This window comes from Vombatus ursinus, unplaced genomic scaffold, assembly GCF_900497805.2.
Source record: "Vombatus ursinus unplaced genomic scaffold, bare-nosed wombat genome assembly UNPS02014798.1, whole genome shotgun sequence".
Taxonomy (NCBI): domain Eukaryota; kingdom Metazoa; phylum Chordata; class Mammalia; order Diprotodontia; family Vombatidae; genus Vombatus; species Vombatus ursinus.
In genome coordinates, this window is record NW_020954576.1 from 47,882,755 (window position 1) to 47,905,033 (window position 22,279).

The following is a 22,279-nucleotide window of genomic DNA, read 5'->3' on the forward strand; positions in this document are numbered from 1 at the left end:
CTTAGGACACGATTTTTTCAGTTTATTTCTATTTTTATACTTCTCTCAAGCTACAGAAGATCAGAGGCACATCTCTGAGATCTTACAGAACCTTTTCACTTGTCTTAAGATGATAAACAGCACTTAATAGGGAAGAAAGGTGTTTGAAATCTGCAAATGTGTCTGCATACTTTGGAACCCTACCTGTCTGCACAAGGACACATGAGCATGCAGACATGATGTGTGTCCAAAGATGTGGAAGAGGGGGAGATGACTTGGGGGATGGATCAGCCTTGAAGTCTTCCTCAAAGTGAGGGCCGAGGTTCCTGTTTCCTTTTATGAGGACTTCTGAGTGTTTTATTCTCCAAGGGTTAGCTTAGGGTGCTGCCACAGGCCCAATGTGAAGGATGTCCATGGTAGTGGATGATAAGAAATTGGGGAATCGTGTTCCTTTGCCTCCCTCACCCCCAGACCTCTGTCTGTCTCTGCAGGTGTCGGAGGCAATCTGGTGGCGGTCCAAGCCAGCCGCATCTCCACCTACCTGCACATGAACGGGATGCCAGGGGAAAGCTCAGAGCCAGCACCCCGGCGCTGCCCTAGTCCTTGTACCACTTTCTTCAGTCCCGGTAAAGCTCACTTCTCTAGAATTCTTGGGTATTTCCCAGACTTGAGACACAGTGACAGATGATTGATTCATAGACTTCGAGTTCAGTTCAGAGCTCAGTGAATCCAGCCCCTTCCCAAACAACAAATTCCATTGACTTGTATCCCCAACAAATTGTCATCCAGCCTGCTTGAAGACCATCCTTCCAGTGACAGGGAACTCACCACCCCAAAAGCAACCCATTCCATTTTTATTCTTTTCTCTGTGTTGGAAAGATTTTTCTTATGATAAGGACAGTCTTTAGTATTGAGAGACCTGGTTTATTGCTGGCAGCTGTGAACCTCCCTTGGGGAAGTAGGTCCCTGGAGGCACCAGTCAGGAGGAAATGTATGTTGTGGCAGTTTAGATTCCTCTCACTGCCCTGGGATACCTGAAGACCTGATGATGGAGTGTAGATAAAACTGGTGCTAAGTATCTCTGGGTTAGAGAGCTAGTTAGCTGATGCTGTTGAGGCAAGGGGAATGGGATTTCCCCCTTCTTTTGTGGAGGAAAGGTTTCTTGGGTGTCCAGCTTTGTCTTCCCCCTTCTTCCCCAGATGTGAATTCACGCTCAGCCCGGGTCCTTTTCCTCCTTGTGGTGCCTGGACACCTGGTGTTCCTCTACACCATCAGCTGCATGCAGGGCGGGCACACCACCCTGACCCTTATCTTCATCATCTTCTACATGACGGCTGCACTGCTCCAGGTACGGGGCTGCTGGGGGAGATGGGGAGGGGAGCTTGCAGGGTGGGGCAACGGGCAGGCCTACCCTGCTGATCTTGTGCCTTCTTTGGGACTGTTTTTCCAACGTTAGAGAGGCCAAAGAGCTCAGGTAAGAACCATGCTTTGCCCTTCTAGACTGTGCTTCCTGTACTACTCCCCAGAAGGCCTACACGTCACACATAGGTACACACACAGACATTCACACACCTATACGTAGACACGCAGACACATACACATCTACCCCAAATGGCAGACACTGAGGCACTGTGTGAGAGATGGAAAAAAGAGACATAAAAATAACCCAAGTATCCCAACTCCTAGAATTTTTTTTTTCATTCTCCACTTCCTTTGACCTGGGCTGGGAGAATGAGCCCATGGCCCTATTGGGACCATCTTGGTAAGACTGACTAGGGAGTCACTAGGGAGTGCTCATTAGGGAGTTGGGCAGCTAGGTGGTACAGAGGATAGAGAAGACCTGAGTTCAAACCTGGCGTCAGACACTTACTAGCTGTGTGGTCCTGGGCAAGTCACTTAACCCATATTTGGTTCAGTTCCTTGACTGTAAAATGGGGACACAGTGGAAAAGGAAATGGCAAACCACTCCAGAATCTTAGCCAAGAAAACCCCATCCATGGGGTCGTGCAGAGTTGGACATGACCAAATAACTGAGCAACAGCAACAAAGGGGAGTGGGGAGTGGGGAGAGGGTTCTAATTCCCAGTGGCCCTTGATGCCTTATCCTCCCTGAAGGTTCCTTCCTGGTTACTGGCGCTGTGTTCTTGAGCTGACACAAGTCCCCGGCTGGAATGTGGGAACAGCTGCATTCCCTTCCCCAGGACACAGTCCTCCAGCTTTTCAACCACTCTCTTTATATGGGTTTCCTCTGCAGCTGCCAAGAAGGGTGTGAGGTTACAAGTGGTTGGCCAGGGACAGCACAGAGGGCTGTGCAGGGCAGCAGGACTTCTCTCTGGAGTGAGGGGGACTCCTGGCTTCCATGGTCAGGGGTCAGGGGGCCATGCCTGCCTTAAAACAGGTAGCATCTCTGACTTCCAGTTCCTTTATCTGAGGACCCTGGGGATGAAATTTTCGTACCACAATATTTACAAAGTAAATCTCTCCCTAGTGACTTTATTTTGAACCCAGATGTTTAAAACTCACTGAGTTCTTATACTGATGCTTAACTACTTCGAGAATCCAAATGGTAGGCAAAGTCCAGAATACACAGGGGATATAAACCTTGTCACTTAGGTACAGAAAGGGAGGGGAGGCAGGAACGCCAGTCATAGGATTTGTGCACAGAAGCAACCTTCAAGACCATCTAGCCCACCTCCTGATTTTATAGAGAAGGAAACTGAGATGCAGAGGAGGGGAAAGGACTTGACCAAGGTCACACGTTGAAATCATCCAGAGCAACACGTAACCCGAATATAACTTGCTTTTGCAGTAATCAGCCATAATTTTGTAGCTCTCTTCACTTCCTAATCCTATTTTGCTCCAGCAAATGTTAAAAATAAGTTCTCATTTCCTGAGCCCACAGCTGACAGCATGAGGGAAGGAAGCTTGGACTTATCAGATGTTGATGACCCTGAGTAGGAGCAGCTTTGCAAATGGTAATTCTCCTACTGCAGATAGTGAGAATATTCCCTCCCTCTCTCCCAGGGAGCTCACTGAGGAAAGGAATGCGAGAGGCCGCCCTGAGAAGGGCCTCTGTCCCCTAGAGGGCAGTCACGTAAATGACAAGTCTGGGTCCTTATGAATTACAGCAAGAGGGATTTAAGTAAGGATAAGAGATTTAGGAAGGAGCCTTGCAGTTTACTAAAGTCCTGCCCCCTTGTTTTACAGATGAGGAAACTCAGGCTCCGAACAGTGAAATGGTTTGCCTAGATAAATAGGGAATAATGAGGGATTTGAACCCAGGTTCTCTTAACTCCAGCTGCCTTTCTCTATAGAGAGAAAGAGAAAAAATAATAATAGCTCACATTTATATAGGGCATCTAGGTAGCACAGTAGGTAGAGTGCAGGGCCTGGAATAAGGAAAGCTCATCTTTGTGAGTTCAGATGTGACCTCAAACACTTACTAGCTGTGTGACCCTGGGCAAGTCACTTAACCCTGTTTGCCTCAGTTTTTTCATCTGTCAGATGAGCCGGAGAAGGAAATAGCGAATTACTCCATTATCTCTGCCAAGAAAACCCCAAATGGGGTCATAAAGAGTCAGACACAACTGAAACAACTGAACAGCAACATCATTTGTTTATCTTCTTAGGGTTTGCAATGCACTTTACATATTGTCTCATTTGATAATGAAAATAAAAATGTTCAGAATTTACATCAATGAAAAGTGATCATGGAATGGCAATTCCATCATCAACCACATTTGAGAGAAAAGGTATCTATGTCTCTCCCCTGTGTTTCTTCTACCCTCTTCTACCGTTAAACACCTGTCCCTCATGTTACCTATTCCTTGTTCCATCTCCAGTCTGGAGAATTGCTTGTTCCCTCTCTGTCATTCTCCCTGGCACATATAATTGGTTGTTGGTCTCTGGCTTCCCTGCTGTGGTCTCCTACCCATCCTGGTTATTGACCTTTGAGTACTAGAAACAAAGTATTTGAAGTAATGACAGATAAGCTTCCCTTAGTCAATCACAGAACATGAAACTAGAGCAGGCAGGAGCTCTTGAGATCCCAAGGCAGGTAACATGGCGCCAGAAGAAAGGCCCTGGTTTGGAATCCGAGATCTGCCACTTAAAACTACTGTGACCTCAGACTAGTCACTCCATCTCTCTTAGCTTCAGTTTCTTCTTTTTTTTTTTTTTTTTGGGTGATTTTTATTTATTTTTTTGTTTTCAACATTTACTACCACAAGACTTTGAGTTCCAAATTTTCACCCCATCCTGCCCCTCCCCCCACCCCAAGATGGCATGCATTCTGAATACCCCTTCCCCTAGTCTGCCTTCCCTTCTATCTCTCCCCCCTTCCCCTTCAATTTTCCTGTAGGACAGGATGGATTTCTGTACCCCATTTCCTATATTTCTTATTTCCCAGTTGCATGTGAAAACATTTTTTTTAAACATGCGTTTTTAAAACTGTGGGTTCCAAATTTTCTCCCTTCCTCCCTCCCCATCCACCCTCATTGATAAGGCAAGCAACTAAATATAGGCTATACATGTGCAGTTATGCAAAACATTTCCATAGTAGATATGCTGTGAAAAACTAACTCTATTTCCCTTAATCCTATCCCGCCCACCCATTTATTCTATTCTTTTTTTTGACCCTGTCCCTTCTCAGAAGTATTTGCTTCTGATTACTCCCTTTCCCAATCTGCCCTCATCTCTATCATTCCCCTACTCTCTTGTCCCCTTCCCCCCCATTTTCCTGTAGGGTAAGACAGATTTCCATACCCAATTGAGTGTGTATGTTATTCTCTCCTTAAGTCAAATCCTATGAGAATAAGATTCACTCATTCCCTCTCACCTTCCCCTGTTTCCCCTCTACTGTAAGAGCCTTTTCTTTTCTGGTTTGTTTGTTTTTTGTGGGATAATTTACCCCATTCTGTCTCTCCCTTTCTCCTTCTCCTAGTATAATCCTCTCTCATCCCTTAATTTTATTCTCCAGATATGGCCCCTTCTTTTTCAACTCACCCTGTGCCCTCTATCTATCTATCTATATCTATATATACGTACATATAATTTTTTCCCCTCCAACTATCCTAATACTGACAAAGGTCTCATGAGTTACAAATATCATCTTTCTATGCAGGAATGTAAACAGTTCAACCTTAATAAGTCTCTTATGATTTTCTCTTTCCTGTTTACCTCTTCATGTTCCACTTGAGTCTTGTATTTGAAAATCAAATTTTCTATTCAACTCTGGTCTTTTCATCAAGAATGCTTGAAAGTCCCCTATTTCATTGAATGACCATTTTTTCCCCTGAAGGATTATATTCAGTTTTGCTGGGTAGGTGATTCTTGGTTGTAATCCTATCTCCTTTGCCCTCCAGAATATTGTATTCCATGCCCTGTGGTCCCTTAATGTAGAAGCAGCTAAATCTTGTGTTAGCCTGATTGTGTTTCCACAATACTTGAATTGTTTCTTTCTGGCTGCTTGTAATATTTTCTCCTTGACCTGGGAACTCTGGAATTTGACTACAATATTCCTAGGAGTTTTCCTTTGGGGATCTCTTTCAGGAGGAGATTGGTGGATTCTTTCAGTTTCTATTTTGCCCTCTGGTTCTAAAATATCAGGACAATTTTCCTTGATAATTTCTTGAAAGATGATGTCTAGGCTCTTTTTTTGATCATGGCTTTCAGATAGTCCAATAATTTTTAAATTCTCTCTCCTGGTTCTATTTTCCAGGTCAGTTGTTTTTCCAATGAGATATTTCACATCGTTTTCTAATTTTTCATTCTTTTGGATTTGTTTTACAGTGTCTTGATTTCTCCTAAAGTCGCTAGCTTCCAATTGCTCTATTCTAATTTTTAAGGAAGTACTTTCTTCAGTAAGCTTTTGGACTTCCTTTTCCATTTGGCCAATTTTGCTTTTTAGGGCATTCTTCTCCTCATTGGCTTTTTGGACCTCTTTTTGCCATTTGGGTTAGGCTATTTTTTAAGGTGTTATTTTCTTCAGTATTTTTTTGGGTCTCCTTTAGCAAGCTGTTAACTTGTTTTTCATGATTTTCTTGTATCACTCTCAGTTTTTCCTCTGTTTCTCTTACTTGCTTCTCAAAATCCCTTTTGAGCTCTTCCAAGGCCTGGGACTGATTCATATTTTTCTTGGAGGCTTTGGATGTAGGAGCTTTGGCTTTGTTGTCTTCTTCTGGTTGTATGTTTTGATCTTCTTTGTCACCAAAGTAAGATAATATAGTCTGACTCTTTTTGCGCTGCTTACTCATGATCTCGGCCAATTACTTGAGTTTTAAACTCTTTGTTAAGGTAGAAGTCTGCTTCCAATGCGGAGAATGTACTGTCCCAAGCTTTGGGGGTTTGTACAACTGTTTTCAGAGGTACTTCTAGGGACGTGTAAACTTTCAGTTCTTCCAAGGTGGTATGATAAGGGGCGAGGTGTTTTCTCTCCACCACCACAACAAGCTTCACCACACCAGCGTTCCTCCTAGCCCCAGGACCGCCCCTCAGAACTGTGATCCAGATCCAAGCACCGGTAGAGCAAGAGATTCCTGCCTCAGCACTGGCAAAGAGATCCTTGCAATCTCCCTCTGATCAGCCACTCGATTCCCCCTCAGTCTGTGGGCCAGAAGCTCAGGAAGCTCAGGAAACAGTCGCTGCCCCAGGCCGTGCTGGAGACTTGGCTGAGACCTAGCTCCTCTCTCACCATAGTCACAGACTTTTGCCACTGACTTTCCATGTTGTCTTTGGCGTTCCTGGGTTGAGAAGTCTGGAAACTGCCAGAGCTGCCCGAGATTCAGTCCTCTGAGGCCTGCTCCAGGGTCGCTGTGGCCTACGTGCCCAAGCCACACTGTGCTCCTCTCCCTGCCCAGTGGGATATACCTTTCTAGTCAACCAGCCAGGCTGTCTTTGGCTGGAAATTTGTTTCACTCTGTCTTTTTGTGGGTTCTGCTGCTTTAGAATTTGTTTAGAGCCATTTTTTTAGGTATTTGGAGGGCTTTAGGAGAGAGGTCAAGACAGTCATTGCTTTCCCTCTGCCATCTTGGCCCCGCCCCCTCAGTTTCTTCTTCTGTGAGGTCCCTTCCAGCTCTGAATCTATGAGCCTAGAATCCCATTGAGTCTTCCCTGATTCCAAGTCCAGTACTCTATCCACCAAGCTACCCTTCCTCTATTGCCCAGGATCACAATTTTACTGAGGAGGAAATGGAGGCCCAGAATGGAAGGTGCCTTATCCAAGGTTACATAACTAGTAATTATCAAAGTTTTCTCTCCCTCCTCAGATTTCTCATAGCACTTTGCCTCGATTTCTCCTTTGCATTTATTTCATTGTCCCTTATAGCATAGTTTTTTATGCACACATTTTCCCTTAGGAGATTGTAAGGTCCTTGAAAAGCAGGGTCTTTGTGGTATCTCTTTGTATCATCAGTTCCTGGCACAGTGATTTATACATAGTTTGTTGAATGGACTTTCCCTTAAGTGCATAAGGCCATGAAAAATCCCTAGAATCCCTGTAGTCCCAGGACCAGGAGTCCCATAAGAATCATAGTTTTTATCAGACTCCTTATAGAACTGCAAGTGAGTCTTGGAGAAATGTCCCACCACCATTGGCTACCCCAAGTGTAAGTATGGAGGCAGAGTGCCCCAATTGGGCCTTGCATTGGATATGAGCTCTGGACAGGAAAAGAAAGTACTTAACGTTCAGCAAGCATTAATTAGGCACCTGCCATGTGCTCAGAGCTATGGATACAACCAAAGTGAAACAATTCTTGCACTCCCAAGGCAAGTAGATGTTGCAGTAGATAGAGTACTGGCTTGGAATCAGAAAGACCTATCTTCCCAAGTTCAAATCCAGCCTCAGATGCTTACTAGCTGTGTGTCCCTGGGCAAGTCACTTAACCCTGTTTGCCTCAGTTTCCTCATCTGTGAAATTATCTGGAGAAGAAAATGACAAGCCACTCCAGTATCTTTGCTAAGAAAATCCTAAAATGAGGTCATGAAGAGTCAGACTAAACAACTGAAAAACAAACATGTCTCTGGGTTTTCTAGCCTCTGAACCTGATCTCCCAGCTGGAGCAAGGGAAAGAGCTATAGGTCCTAGATTTGCAGGGAGCTGAGAAGAAAGAAACCTCAAGAGGCTCCTGCTCACATCCCAGGGTATTAACTGAGGACAAGCATTAGGATGAAAAAGTAGACTCTTTGGAAGATTCAGACTCACAGGGAGCGACTTCAGAAATATTCTAGACATCACAGAACTCTCATTGAGGAGAGAACGAATAAGCGTTAGGAATGTGAAAAAGCCTTCAGTCAGAGCTCCCAGCTTAGTAAGCATCACCAAATTCATTCTAGACAGAAACTTGCAAATATGATGAATGTGAAATAGCAAGTGCTCACAAGTGATTCAGTTAAGCAAAGATATCTTACTCAATTCTACAGATATTTATTAATCATCAACAATGTGCAAGTCACTGTGGTGAATGCTAGAAATAAAGGAAGGTACACTAATAATTTTGTTTCAAAGCTTTAGGCAAAATGTGAGAAATTTGAGGAGAAAGAGATAATTTTCATTTGCCTGAGACACAGCTTGTACTTTCTGGTTATTTATAATCCAATGGAAGAGCTAAGAAACAAATACAGATATCTACAATACAAGGCAGTGTGTTAGAAGTGTCCTGTAAGTGGATTAAATTCCATTATCAGAGCACTAAATAAGGAGGGATTTTTTCAGTGAGGTCATCAGGGAAGGGCCCTTGAAGTGGGTAACATCTGAACTAGACCTTGAAGGATGGCCAGAATTTTGTTTTGTGATAATAATAGCACCTACCTCCCAGGGTTGTTGTGAGGATCAAATAAGATAGTAATTGTAAAGTGCTTAGCACAGTGCTATATAAATGTTCACTATTGTTATTATTGTTACTGAATTCTGAGGTTTTGTCTGAAGGGTCCTCTTTCATAATTTCTAATGTAGTCAGTCCCCTCCCCTTCTCTCTTGACCTTGAACAGGAATGTCTTCTCATTCTAGTAACAAGCAAACCCTGTCAGCTGCATGGCAAATACTCCCCCAGAGTCCTCCCTTTTCTCTCTTGTATGATTCCCCTTTTCTCCACCCCTCCTTCTACTGTGAAAGAAGTTACTTATTTATCCTAATTTGCCTCAGAATGCTGCTGATTTACTTTGTGATGTAAGCAGGCCTGAAATAGATAAAAATTAAATCTGTTCCCTAGAAAGTTTTGGGGGAAAAAGGTAATTGTAGAAGTAGAAATGACAAGATTTGGCAGCTGATTGGATGTGTGGGGTGAGAATACCAAAGTTATGAACCTGCTTAGCAGGAAGGATGATGATGTTTGGATAGAAAGATGTTGAGTTCAGTTTTGGACAGGTTGATTTTAGATGCCTATGGAACGTCCAGTTCATAACATCCAATACCTAATTGGTGATGCAGGCCTAGAGCTTAGGAGACAGCTACATAAATCTTCAGGATATATAAATCTGGGAATAATTTATGTAGTAATGATCCTTGTATGCATGAGAAAATGATAAGAGCATGTAGAGAGAGAAGAGAAGAGGGCCCAGGACCAAACCTTCAAGCACACCAACATTCAGGGGGCATTTTGATCCAGCAAAGGAGACTGAAGAGAGTGGCCAGACAGGAGGAGAGCAAGTAGAGACTCGTGTTGTGTGGACCCAGAGAGGAGACAGTCTCTAGAAGAAAGTGGTCAGCAGTGTCAGAGGCTGCAGAGAAGCCAAGAAAGAGGAGGACTGACAAGGGGCCAGTAGATTTGGCAATTAAGGAATCGTTGAGTAATGTTGGAGAGAGCTGTTTCAGTTGAGGGATGAGGTTGGGAGCCAGACTGCAAAGGGCTGAGAAGTGAGTGAGAGGTGAGAATGTGTAGGCAACAGGTGTAGACTTTTTTTTCCTAAGAGTTTGGCTGAGGAAGGACAAAGGATGATAGTTTGAGGGAATGATAGTATCTACTGAGAATTTTCTAAGAATGGGGGAGATTTGGACATGTTTGTATGTTGGGAAGAGGAGGGGTGGTTGTGAGGGTGATTATTTAAGTAAGATTCATGTTGATTGATTGACACTTGTTATTTTCTTCCATATCATCTGGGTCCCAGTACTAAGATCTCTCTTCCATCTTACTTCAGGACAGTGACCTAAACAGCTGTTACACCGCAGCACCTTAAATAAAAACTTGGCCCTTTTTAACATAAGATGCCCATGACATTTCTGTTTTAGGCTAGTTCTAGATTGGTGTTGATACCCTTCTGTCCGGGGTGGTATTTGTAGGGTTGGGAAAAGCGAGTGGGGGTGGAGCAAGGATTGTGGAGAGGCAAAGGATTGGACAAGATGGTCTGTAGCTAAAAATTTTGATGCTCTGAGAACTGGCCACCTAAGCCCTCCAATTTCAGGCCAGATGGGGTGATCTTTGTTCCCTCCACCTCAAGTGAAAGGTTTCATGCAGCTGGATCTCCTTTCTCTTCCCAGGTGCTGATCCTCTTATATATCGCAGACTGGATGGTGCACTGGATGTGGGGCCGGGGTCTGGACCCAGACAACTTCTCCATCCCATACTTGACAGCCTTGGGTGACCTGCTAGGCACTGGCCTCCTGGCCCTCAGCTTCCACGTTCTCTGGCTTATCGGGGACCGAGACACAGATGTCGGGGACTAGCTTCCACCCTTCCACCCTCATTGCCTTGTATTTGATTTTATTTCTTTTTGTTTTCTCTCCATCCTCCTTTCTAGGACTTCACTTTGATATTGAATTCTCATTATTTTCAATGGGAATTTTTAATATGTTGAGCCGAGTTTGTACAGTGAGCATTTTGGAAGGCTAGATTGAGTTAAACAGTATGAGTCAATTTTGAGACAATCACCAAGTGCAATTTCATGGTGGGTGCCTCCAAGCCGGACAGGGGACATCTTTCTGGAAAATAGGAACAGGGAGTCCAACCTCAGTAACCTACATGTTTGACTAATAGGGGAGCCCTATGTGGGTGGGCTCTGGCTTTTTTGGTTGACTGGTGGGGATAATAAAATCATTCCCTTATTTCCTTGAAAATGGATCATAAGAAAGGAGCTGAGCAGAGGGACAACTGGTCCTTAGCCCTCTTTTCTGCTTCTGAAATCTGCCCCCCCCAAAGAGAGTGAAGTGGGTTAACTGTCCCCATTATGGTATGTCCCTCACCCCATAACTGTTAGGTACCACCAATAAGCTATCCCACTGTTCTCTAATTGCCTAACACTCCCTGGAAGAAGCAGATAGTGGCTTGGTCACCCTTTGCCAGCCACAAATTCTTCCAGTCATTCAAATACTGATACCCACATCCTCTCAGGGCTCAAACAACAGGCTGCATGTCTCTTCCTCTCTCTCCCCTGTCCCTTCTACCCACTCCTTGTCCATGTTTGAGCACACCCTGCACCCTGAGTGAGCCCAGGGGCTGGGTCAGGAGCTGGTTCTATGGTTGGAGAGTTTCAGGGAGAAAGTTCTACTTCCCTCTCTGTGCTTAAAATCACGTGGAGTCAACTAAGGCTCTGTGGTTTCCTAAGCGGCACTTCCCCTCTCCCCCCCACTCCCCACCATCACTTTCCTTCTCCTCAGCTTCTGTCTCAGAGCATTCCTTCATTCATTTATTCATTTATCCAACAAATATTTATTGAGTATTCACTATGTACAAAGCCTGGAAGAAGTCTCCTCCCAGACCAGCCCCCCAGGAAGCTGATTATCTTTTCCCCACATCATCATCTCTTTGCTACCTAAAGCCTTGCCTCACCACTTCCTTTGGTCTCATAGGCAGAACCTGCCTTTGAACTTGGCAGTGAGAGAGGGCTTCTTGAACCTGAGTTTCACCAGACTTAACTTAGTCTTCCCTTTTTTTCTGTGTTTTGGCTCCTACCTCTTCCCAGCCCTAATCACATCCAAGGTGCTCAACCTGCTTCCTCCATCAGGGTTCTTGGCTTTTCTCCCAGGTGGATGCCTACTGCAGCCAGCAAGAGCCTAATTGCCCTTCCTCACACTCCTATCCCTCGACTCCTAGGATCCTAGGATCCTGCCCACTGGGCACCCAAGAGAATCCAGAATTGGTAATCTAGACCTCACCCAGTTGCTGCTGTTTTTCTCTGAAAGGAAACTGGGGTTCTCAGCATCTCCACCGTGTATTGCTCTGGACCAGATCAGGAATCCAGGGAAAACTGAACACATGTACTCATGCATGTATGGATCTGGGCATTTGGATACAGGTGTTGCTCAGCTTCTTTGCTCTAGGGCCTCCCCACAAAATCTTCCTTCTTAGCCAAGAGGATGGTGGGTAAAGGAGACCAGTCTCATCTCCACTCCCAACTTCTCCTATCCCCATTTCCTGGATTGTCCTCTTAGGGGCTGCTTAGACAGGAGCCCCATCTCTTATTGATACCACTTTCATCACTGGGACCTTCCACTGAATTTTCTGGAGCAAGCCCCCTCCCCCTTTATTCCCAACCACTCATTCTAGAATCGTAATCCTAGTTGGAAATGACTTCCGTGGTCCTCTATTTACCCTGGGCTATGTCCAGCAAAGCAAACTTATTACTGCTTGGACTTGTCTTCTCTGCTTCCCCTGCCTGACCCCCTCACTCCTACTATCTTCGCCTATCTTCTCTACACAAACAGCAAAACAAAACCCTTCCAGAGGTCATCCCTCATCTAGCTTCCCAGTTTGGCTAACTTGTCCAACTCATCTTTCCCTCATCCACAGTGTCCTGTTTGGGCCAGCAAATGGACCGTCCTCCCCCTCAGGTCCTGGGTATGTGGCCTCCTGTAAGAGGAGAAGAAAGAGGGACTGTGGAGTGAGAATATCACTGAAAATGCAAACGCGTCCAAGATTTCTTTCCCCAACTGTGCATGTACTTTAGACCTGGCTGCAAGGAGCAATGTTGGTTTACTCTTGTATTCTTAAAAAGTTCCAGAATTGTGTCTTAAGAGAATTATTTATAGTTGCTATAACTGAATTGACAAATGTCAACTTAACTGATAAATTATATTTGGTAAAATAAAGAGGACATTTATTTAGGTTGTGGGTGATTACTTGTGTCTGGATAGAGGGGACTTTTATTCCAAGTAGGAAAGAGACAAAACCAGCATCATTCAGTACAATAAAATCTCATACATAAACCAGTCATTCAGTGAGAACCTGCACTGCTAACACAGATAGCAAGGAAGAACTGTTTTCCCCATTTTACAAATGAGGAAAAATATCCAGAAAAGTTTAGTGACTTGTCTACAGTCACACAGTAGAAAAATGTCAAGGTTGAGACTCGAACTCAAGTCTTCGGACTCCAAGCATAATGCTCTTTATTTGTTGTTAACCTAATGTTCAAAGGACAGTAGGGATTCCAAGAAGTGTGAGACAAGATCTTTATCCTCCCAGGGCTTATGATCTAGTTGAAGCAGGAGGTACACTGTGCCCAGCAAGATAAATATCCTGAGCCCCAAATTTATTTCTGCAAGGCCCAGTATTAGTGAAATGTGCCCATGTTAGCACTATGACATCACCATTTCTCTCTGATGAGATTTTTAGGTTGATGTGATATATTTAGAGCTCTCCTAAAGTTACTAACTGTCATACCCTGTATATAGAGCTATCAACCCTGCTTTTTAGGAGCTGGAAATCTGGGAGTCAGAAGCTAGCACTCAGGAGTTAAATGATTTGTCCCAAAGAAACACCCCAAGGAGCAAATCCATGATGGCAGAGCAGAGGTAAGAACCAGGGTCTTCTGACAGTGGGCCTTCTTGCCATAGAAGTATAAGAAGTGGAATGAGAATTGTCACCATCTGCCCCTGTGGAAGAAGGAAACCATCTCCTGAGTTAGAAGAGGGAAGGCTGGTACTTTCCCAGTGGTATTTCTCCTGCCTCTGAGGATAGAAGAAATAAATTATATCTGGCTTTCCCCACTCCACAACTGCTAGTTAAATAGATAGCCAATCTCTCTTTATCAGGGTCGTAGCAGGCTGCCTGACTCCTCAGGCACGTACCACTATAATCTGAGAAGCCATCTCCTCCCTAAATCCAAGTACATCAGTGTACTCAATTTATTTTAAAACACCACCATTTGTTATCTTGGAGAGATGGGGTGCTCACTGTTCCTTCAGAGTAAAGGTCTCTCCTCTTTGGCTGTCCTGAGTCTCAGAAACTAAGTCGAGAAGCAGTCCTGCTTCTAGAAATTCTCCCCATTTTCTCTGCAGTGGAGAAAAAAAGAAAGTATTGTTTGGTGAGAATGAAGCAATGGATTAGGAATCAGGAGACCTTCTGCTGACTTTCAATTTGACATTGGTCATGTCAACCAACCTGTCTGGGCCTCAGTTTCCTCATCTGTGAGATAAGGATGAGATTTCCTGCTCCTACTGACCTCTTAATATGCTGTACACTAGAGATGTCAAACATAAGACCCCTCATGCAGCCCATGACACTGTTAAGCGCTGTCCAAACTAGATCAAAATGTAATTGGGAAATGTTTTATAAAATAAATGAAAACACAATGAAACAGATAATGTTACATTTTAAAAACTAAGTCAATATGTAGCCCACAGGGATCCTTGTGGACAGATCAGTGGCCCTCATTTCTATTTGAGTTTAACATGATTGCTGGACATGATTAAATTGGTAAAGAGACCCATTCTGTCCAAAGAAGGCTCAACAAATTATAGTCGAGAGACATAACAGTGGTATTGGCCATGCTGAAATGGCAGGAAAAACCTGGTGTACCTAAGACAACGTATAAAAATTACAACCCCTTTCTGTCCCCTGAAACTGAATCTTCACATTCTCTGAAGAGTCAGGTTTTCTGACATTAAAAATAGCAGCATTTATAGGAAGTGATAGTTAATGAGTAGCCACCTCGGAACCACTAAGACCCAGGTTTGGGTCCTGCCCCTGACTCACATTAGCTGTGTGAGCTTGAGCTTGATTTCTTGCTGCCCTACACAACTCTTGAAGATGCCAAGATGCCAGCCTTCATTGGTAAACAGAATTTCCTTACCCAAGAGTTCTTGTACTAAAGAAGTCACAGATCCTGTCACCATTGCCATCTGTTAATAGCTCCCCTTGTGACCTTGTGATAGTATCATGAATAAAGAGACAGACACACACACACACACACACACACACACACACACACAGAGGGGGGGGAGGGGGAGGGGGAGGGGGAGAGGGAGAGGGAGAGGGGGAGAGAGAGAGAGAGAGAGAGAGAGAACGAGATCCCAGTGCGAGGAAGTAATTTTTATTTGACAGGTGTCCCTAAGACTGAGGCTGAGGATAAGGCTCTGGAAATGTATATCTTACTCAAAAATAGGTGGGGAAGTGGTAAATAAAAAGGAGTAAGGTGGTGGGGTTGCCAAGTATCACTATATTTTAAGAAATGATACCCATGAGGAAATACAGGAGCTAGAGGGGTAATCATAGTGGAGAACGTTTAAGGGAACAGTATCAGAGACAGAAATAGAATTCATGTGATCTTTGGCATGTTCTGGAGAACACCTGGAAATAGAGAATGAGTTAAGGAATGAGATTTCCCATACCCATCATGGAGTTATGTCAGTGCTGGGGTACTGCAATTAGGCAGGCATAGGGCTGTCTCTCTGCCCAAAGCAAAGAAACTAATAGTTCCCTGACATGTCTTAATGAAATTTCTTCTTTAAAAGATGAAAGGAAGGGCATCTAGGTGGCATGGTGTATAGAGCACCAGCCCTGAAGTCAGGAGGACCTGAGTTCAAATCCAGCCTCAGACCAGACACTTGACACGTACTAGCTGTGTGACCCTGGGCAAGTCACCTAACCCCAATTGCCTAAAAAAAAAGAAAAAGAAAAAGAAAGGAATAACAAGAGGGATTTCCAAGAACTTCAGGGTTGGAAGGGCATTCAGAGACCATCTAATCTTATCTCCTCTTCAGTTTTTTCATCTGTAAAGAGAGAATAATAATAACACCTACCTCCCCCCAAGTTGTAAAGATCAAGTAAGATAATATATGTAAAGTACTTTTCAAACCTTAAAGGACTATATACATTATGGTTATTATTATCATTAGTATTATTATTGTTAGTCCCTACTATGCTGCACAAGAATCCATCGACAATATATGTGTTGTCCCAGGTTTTGCTTGAAGACCTCTGGTGAGGAAGGACCCCTTTCTAAGGTAGCCCATTCCACTCTGGGATATCTGGTAATTGGAACTCCCTCAGACTCAAATTCACTTCTTTGTAACTCCCATACATCCATCCTAATTCTGCCCTTTAGGACCAAGCAGAATAGGCCTAATCCTTCCACATGACATCTCTTCAAATACTTGAAGACAGCAATCATGTGCCCCCTAAGGATAAACATCCTCAGTGTCTGTAATTGATCCTCATAAAACACAAACTCAATGCCCTTCACCATTCTGGTGACACTTCCAAGCTTATCATTCATTGTCCTTCCTAAAATACCACACTCAGAAATGACCACAGTACTTCAAACATCATCTGACCAGAGCACAGTACAATGGAATGATCCCCTCCCTAGATTTTAATATTAACACTTACTGTAAAAAAATTTTTTTAAAGGATTTCTTTTGTTTTTATATTACTTTCCTTTCAAAACATATCCCTCCCCTTCTACCCAGTGAACCATCTTTTGTAACAAAGAATAAAAAAGGGGGGGAGGGGAAGAGAGAAAAATCAATAAAACTAACCAATGCATCAACCTAGTATGGCACCTGGAGTCCCCCCACATCTGCAAAGAAGGGAAGAAGGTATATTTTCTCATCTCTTCTTTGGGGACAAGCTTGGTTAATGATTGTCTATCTTAATGAAGCCTAAGATCACATTAGTTTCTTTGGTGGCCATATCACACACTGGACTCATTCTGAGTTTGTAGTGCACCAAAACCTACAGAAATTTTGGAGACAAATTTTTTTCTAGCCATGCCTTCCCCACCTTTTACTTTTCAAGTTGATTCTTTGAACTAAGTTTTCATTTCTCAGATTTTAATATAATATTCTAGCTTGCAGAAGTCTTTTTGGATTCTGCACCATCCTATATGATAGCTGTCCATTTCAGCTTTGTGTCATCTCCAAATTTGATAAGCTTGCCACCTACATATCTTAATCCAACTTGTAGTATGGATCTAATTCTTACCAGCAAAGTTGGTTGCTACAGTGGAAATAATGGGAACCCTGGATATGAGTTATCATGCCATCTTAGAATTTGTGACCTAAAAAGAGAGGAAAATATAGGCTGACACATACTGCAGATATGGGGAAGTATACATAAATTCCCACAGCCTAGAATTCTACCGGGAAAATCAATCTAGAAGATGAGAAGCTCTCAAGAATGAAATTCTAAAGATACAAAAATAGACAATTACAAAAAGAATGGAAAAAGAGTTGTCTAAAGATACTTCTTTAGATACACAGGGAATGAATCAATGAAGAAAATATTCAAAGAGAAATGGTAGAATGGGGGAAAATATTTGCATCAATATCACTGATTAAAGTCTAATATAGCCAAAACATATGTGGAATTGACACATCTAAGACCAAGAGCCATTCTCCAGGACATAAATGGTCAAAAGATATGAATAGTTTTTTTATTAACTTATTTTGATTTATCAACAATCACTTCCATAAGCTCTTGAGTTCTAAATTTTTCTCCCCCTCCCTCCCAAGATGGCACACAATCTGATATAGGCTATACATATACATTCCTATTAAGCATATTTTCACATTAGTGATGTTGTAAGTAAGAATTAGAACCAATAGGAGGAACCACCAGAAAGAGGAAAGAAAACACAACAGAAGAAAAAAAAAAGAGCGAACAGTTTGCTTCGATCTGTATTCAAACTCCATAGTTCTTTCTTTGGATGTGGACAGCATTTTCCATCATGAGGCCTTTGGAGATGTGTGAACAGTTTTTAAAAGAAGATTTGCAAACTATAAATGACCTCATGAAAACCTGCTCCAAATATCTAATTGTAAGAGAAGTACAAATTAAAACAACTGAGGATTTTACCCTATTTCATTCAACTTTGGCCAAAAAATAAAAATAAAAATGGAAACAGTTGATGCTGGTGAAACTGTGAGAAGAAAGGTACCCACTCTAGTTGATGGATCTGTGGAATGGTTCAACTATTCTGACTTTCAATTTGGAATTATGCAAGAAAAGTAATTAAACTGCTCATACCCTTTGACCCAACAACTCCTTTACTAGGCAATATATCCTTAAGGAGTACATGTTTTGTTTTTTTTTTAAAGAAAATCTACATTTTATTTAGAATGAAATAAACTATACAAAAATTGTTTTTCCTTACCAAAAATAACAGTAATATTTTCCTCTTTACTCACTCCTAGATAAACCACAAAATCCTAATTTGCACATTCTCCAGGTTAGGTTTCCAAGTCAAGATGAAGCATGGAAAAAGGCAGAATAAACACAAACAAGATCAGTTTTGTTTTTTTTTAATGTTTGTGAGATTGGCTTCCAGCTCATAGAACAGAATGCTTGATGTATACCTGTGAAAAGTTCATAAAACAGTTACTGTGGAGCCCCAACAGACGAATGTAAACCACAACATTGACTCTATCACTTAAATTTTAAATGAACTCATTCATTTACATCCACTTGATGAAGTCAGAGTAGACATGAAAATGTATATGAGGTCATGGTTTGAGATAAACTCTTCTCCAATATATCTTTTTACTGTCAATTTTACAACATTAAAAAAAACACATAGGAGTCAGTGATCAGTAGTGAGCTTCATTTTAACTAAAATTTTTCCCCACTTCTCCACCCAATACTTTTTTTTTTAAACAATAACTAAGAAATCCAAAACCTGATAGTCGGATCCCTGGTAATCACAAATTATATGTCCAGAATGAAGTTAACTAAAAATATCTCCAGAGTGGTTGCTACCAGCAGAAATCACAAAGAAATGAAATCTTGTATTTCTACATTTTGGAAGGTCAATTTTCAAAGAATTTCAGTTCATAGAATAGCAGTTTAACATAGATATTAACAGGGGCTGAAGTATCCAAATGGAGACCCAAAGGCAAACTTATCTTCAATGATTAAGTGACCTATCAATATCTCAGGACTTTTCTCTCAATCTCCAATATGTAAATTCAGGGAGAAAACCTATTTTGGTCAATTTCCTTAAGTATTTTCAGTTATCTCCGAATTACTTGTGGGAAGAACTTCTTGGGGGTCCAATTTACTCATGTGGAGTTTGATGTAAGTATCCACCATTAAATCTAAGTCATGTTTTATATCAAAGTTTATGTTAAGCAAAGCCAAGTTACTCGACCAGTGAGCTGTCAAAGTATCCCTCAGGTATGCCTTAAGATGTTTTCGACCATTTTCATACCTCTCATTCTCAACCTTCATCACTGAGAGTATGCAGAGGACTTTAAGCAATGCACAAACATTAGGAAAAAATTTGATGTCTGGCAGATGCAGGGCTTCATAAATTGTTGCTGGAAGCTCAATATCTTTTCTTCTGTGTTTCCATTTGATTCTCCAACAATAGAGTTCTGCAGAAAGAGTGTCTGGATTAGGAAGGTCACTTTTGTACATATCAGCATGGTTTTCCTCTGATGTATTAAATTTCAGCTGTCCTATGACAGAAGGTACTAAAGACAAACATTTCAGTGCTTTGAGGTGCTGTTCAGAGAAGATATCCTTTAGCCCCTGAATGATGTGCTCCACAGTTGGCACACTAAGTACCTCTTTGTAGTAGCTTTCAGACGTCACTTCAGGTTCCAGGTTAGCTTGCTGAGACCTGTGAAATTTTCCAGGAAGTTTAATTTCTATATCTAGGTTGGTCACCAAATTTGTGGCTTTCTCAAACCCAAATTCATGATAAATTTCAATATTTTCCATCACTTCATTTAAAGAATGTAACACTGCTGTCAAACTGCTGGCTGCAAAGAAGACATCAGAGGTCTGACCCTGGAGATTCTTCCCAAAGGCTCTTGTAAAAGAGAGTATGTTTTTTAGAACCACAACAGTAACAACGGAATCAAAATCTACTAATGCATTACCAAGTACAAATGCTTGGCAGGCAATAAAGTTATCCCATCTAACAGTTGTGTTGCTGTTTATATTAGGGAGTACATATTCTAATACAGGAGACCACATACAAGATAAATACAAGGTCTAGGGAAGGTGATCTCAGAAAGAAAGGCAGTAGCAGCTGGGGAGACTGGGAAAGACCAATCCTAACCTCAAGGAGCTTCCATTCTAATTGGGAGAGACAACATGTATTTTTTTTAAACATTATTTTAAAAGAATAGTGAATATCTAAAAAAGAAAGCATTGATTAGGAAGAACTAACATGGCTTCCTCAGGAGTGGGTTATGTCAGACTAACCTAATTGCCCTTTTTTACATAGTCACTACACTGGCAGATCAGGGAAATACTAGGAGTACGGTCTACCTAGATTTTTTTTTTTAAATAAATTTTCATTGCTGTATTTTGCTTTTATACCACCATTTCTCAATACATCCTTCTCTACTCCCCTAATCCAGCCCAGCCCAGCCCAGCCCTCGTAACAAAGAATTTTTCAATAGAAAAAAAAAAGCAGTTCAGCAAAGTTAACCAACACATCAACCATGTCTGATGGCATATAAAATATTCTATATCCATAAACTCCACCTCTTCAAAAAAGAGGGGGAGGTACATTTTTTTCATTTCTTCTCTGGGGCTAAGCTTAGTTGTTATATTTGCATGATATTCAGAGTTGGTTGATTAATTGGTTATTCTTTCCATTCATTATTGTAGTTATTGTACATATTGTTTTACCAGTTCTGCTTTCTTCACTTTGCATCAATTAATGTAAGTTTTCCCATGCTTCTTGGAATACTTCATATTAATGATTTCTTAGACTGAAGTAATAGTCCATTTCATTCATGTTTACCTAGATCTTGGAAAAGCATTTTTTTACAAAGCCTTTCATGTTGTTTTTATGGAAAAGAGGGGACTCTTATGGGAAATTGGGTACTGGATGATAATATGGTCAAGTGACTATAAATTGGATGAAGAGCTGGGCCCATTTATAGTATAGTGTTCTAGAGATCCATGCTTGGCACCATGTGGATAATAGTGGTACAGTGGAAAGAACATTAGATTCAGAGTCAGAGGGTCTGGGTTCAAACCCTAGCTTTGTCACTTAATACCAATGTAATGGTGGACAAGTCATTTGACATCCCTGGGCTTCAGTTTCCCCATCTATAAAATAAGCAGATTGGATCAGATGACCTCTAAGGTTCCTTTTAGCTCTAAATGTATTATGTAATTGTAAATTGTAATTATGGTTTTTATCACTGATTTAGACAAAGGCACAGAGAGCTTATTTTGGGCCTGAAGTACAAAGACCAAATTGTGCACCCCAGACCCTATCCTAAAGGTGTGCTTGAAAAACAAAAGCATATTTGTATACTGTGGATTTTTCCTGCATCCTACAGCTTTCCTTTCCCAAGGTAAATGACTCATTTCTCACACTCGTATTAAGGCTCTGTGCTGGATGACCTATGAGGTCCTTTATTCTTTAGTGACGTTGTGCACTAGGCCTGCCCTATTCCCACACTGACCACAGCCAGTAAAATATACAGGCTAGGCTTGGCCTAGGCACTACCACGTTCATCTGCAGGCCTAGGCCCATTCCTGGTTTTTTCCTGTCACTTGGCTTGAGGCATTAGTCAGAAGAGAAGTCCTTGGCTAAAAGCCCTATGAATCTGCTGGTCTCCCTCTCAGGAAGCTTGCTTGGGCATCTTGCTGGAAACTGCATAACTAGGCCCCTGATACTTAACCAAGCTTCCTTCCCCGCCCCCAAAGCCCCACATATCCCAGGGCTCGGCTACCAGCACTTGGAAGGGCCTGAGTCGGCCTGGTTCTGCTCTGGTGCCCTCACTCCTTGCTCCTACCCCTGGCCAAAGCTGCAAGGCTGGGCCACTGGAAAGCCATGAGGCCCCTTGTCAATCATTTCTAAAAGAGTGTGTCTGTTTTCTATTTAGTATTTCACTGAAGGAATGGAATAGGGATAGGGTGGGAAGGATAAGTACAAAGGGGCTTCCTGAAACCACACCCTGATCTCTAGGGGAGTCAATACACTCAGGTTTAGAACTCTGTCCAAACATTTACCTGGCATGGATGCGACTGTGGTCAAGACAGATAATGAAGGAAAAGTCAAGAAGCTGGCTAGAATTAATGAAAAACTAATTGGTGAGTGAGTGCAAACTTACCTGAACTATCTAATTGCCCCCAGACCATATTTGCTCTATATTCCATTGACCCAGGATATCCGACCCACGA

At 42.2% G+C, this 22,279-nt stretch overlaps 1 protein-coding gene across 2 annotated transcripts in view; it reads left to right on the top strand.

Moving 5' to 3' along the window:
* The window catches only part of SLC41A1 (solute carrier family 41 member 1), a 39,916-nt gene extending 26,920 nt beyond the window's left edge, over positions 1-12,996 (top strand). For both annotated transcript variants that reach the window (XM_027871608.1, XM_027871607.1), the window contains exons 9-11: positions 471-605; positions 1,179-1,327; positions 10,450-12,996. In XM_027871608.1, the coding sequence (XP_027727409.1) occupies positions 471-605; positions 1,179-1,327; positions 10,450-10,635 (470 nt within the window). In that variant the 3' untranslated portion in view covers positions 10,636-12,996. The remainder of the gene's footprint in view (positions 1-470; positions 606-1,178; positions 1,328-10,449) is intronic.
* The last annotated feature ends 9,283 nt before the right edge of the window (positions 12,997-22,279 follow it).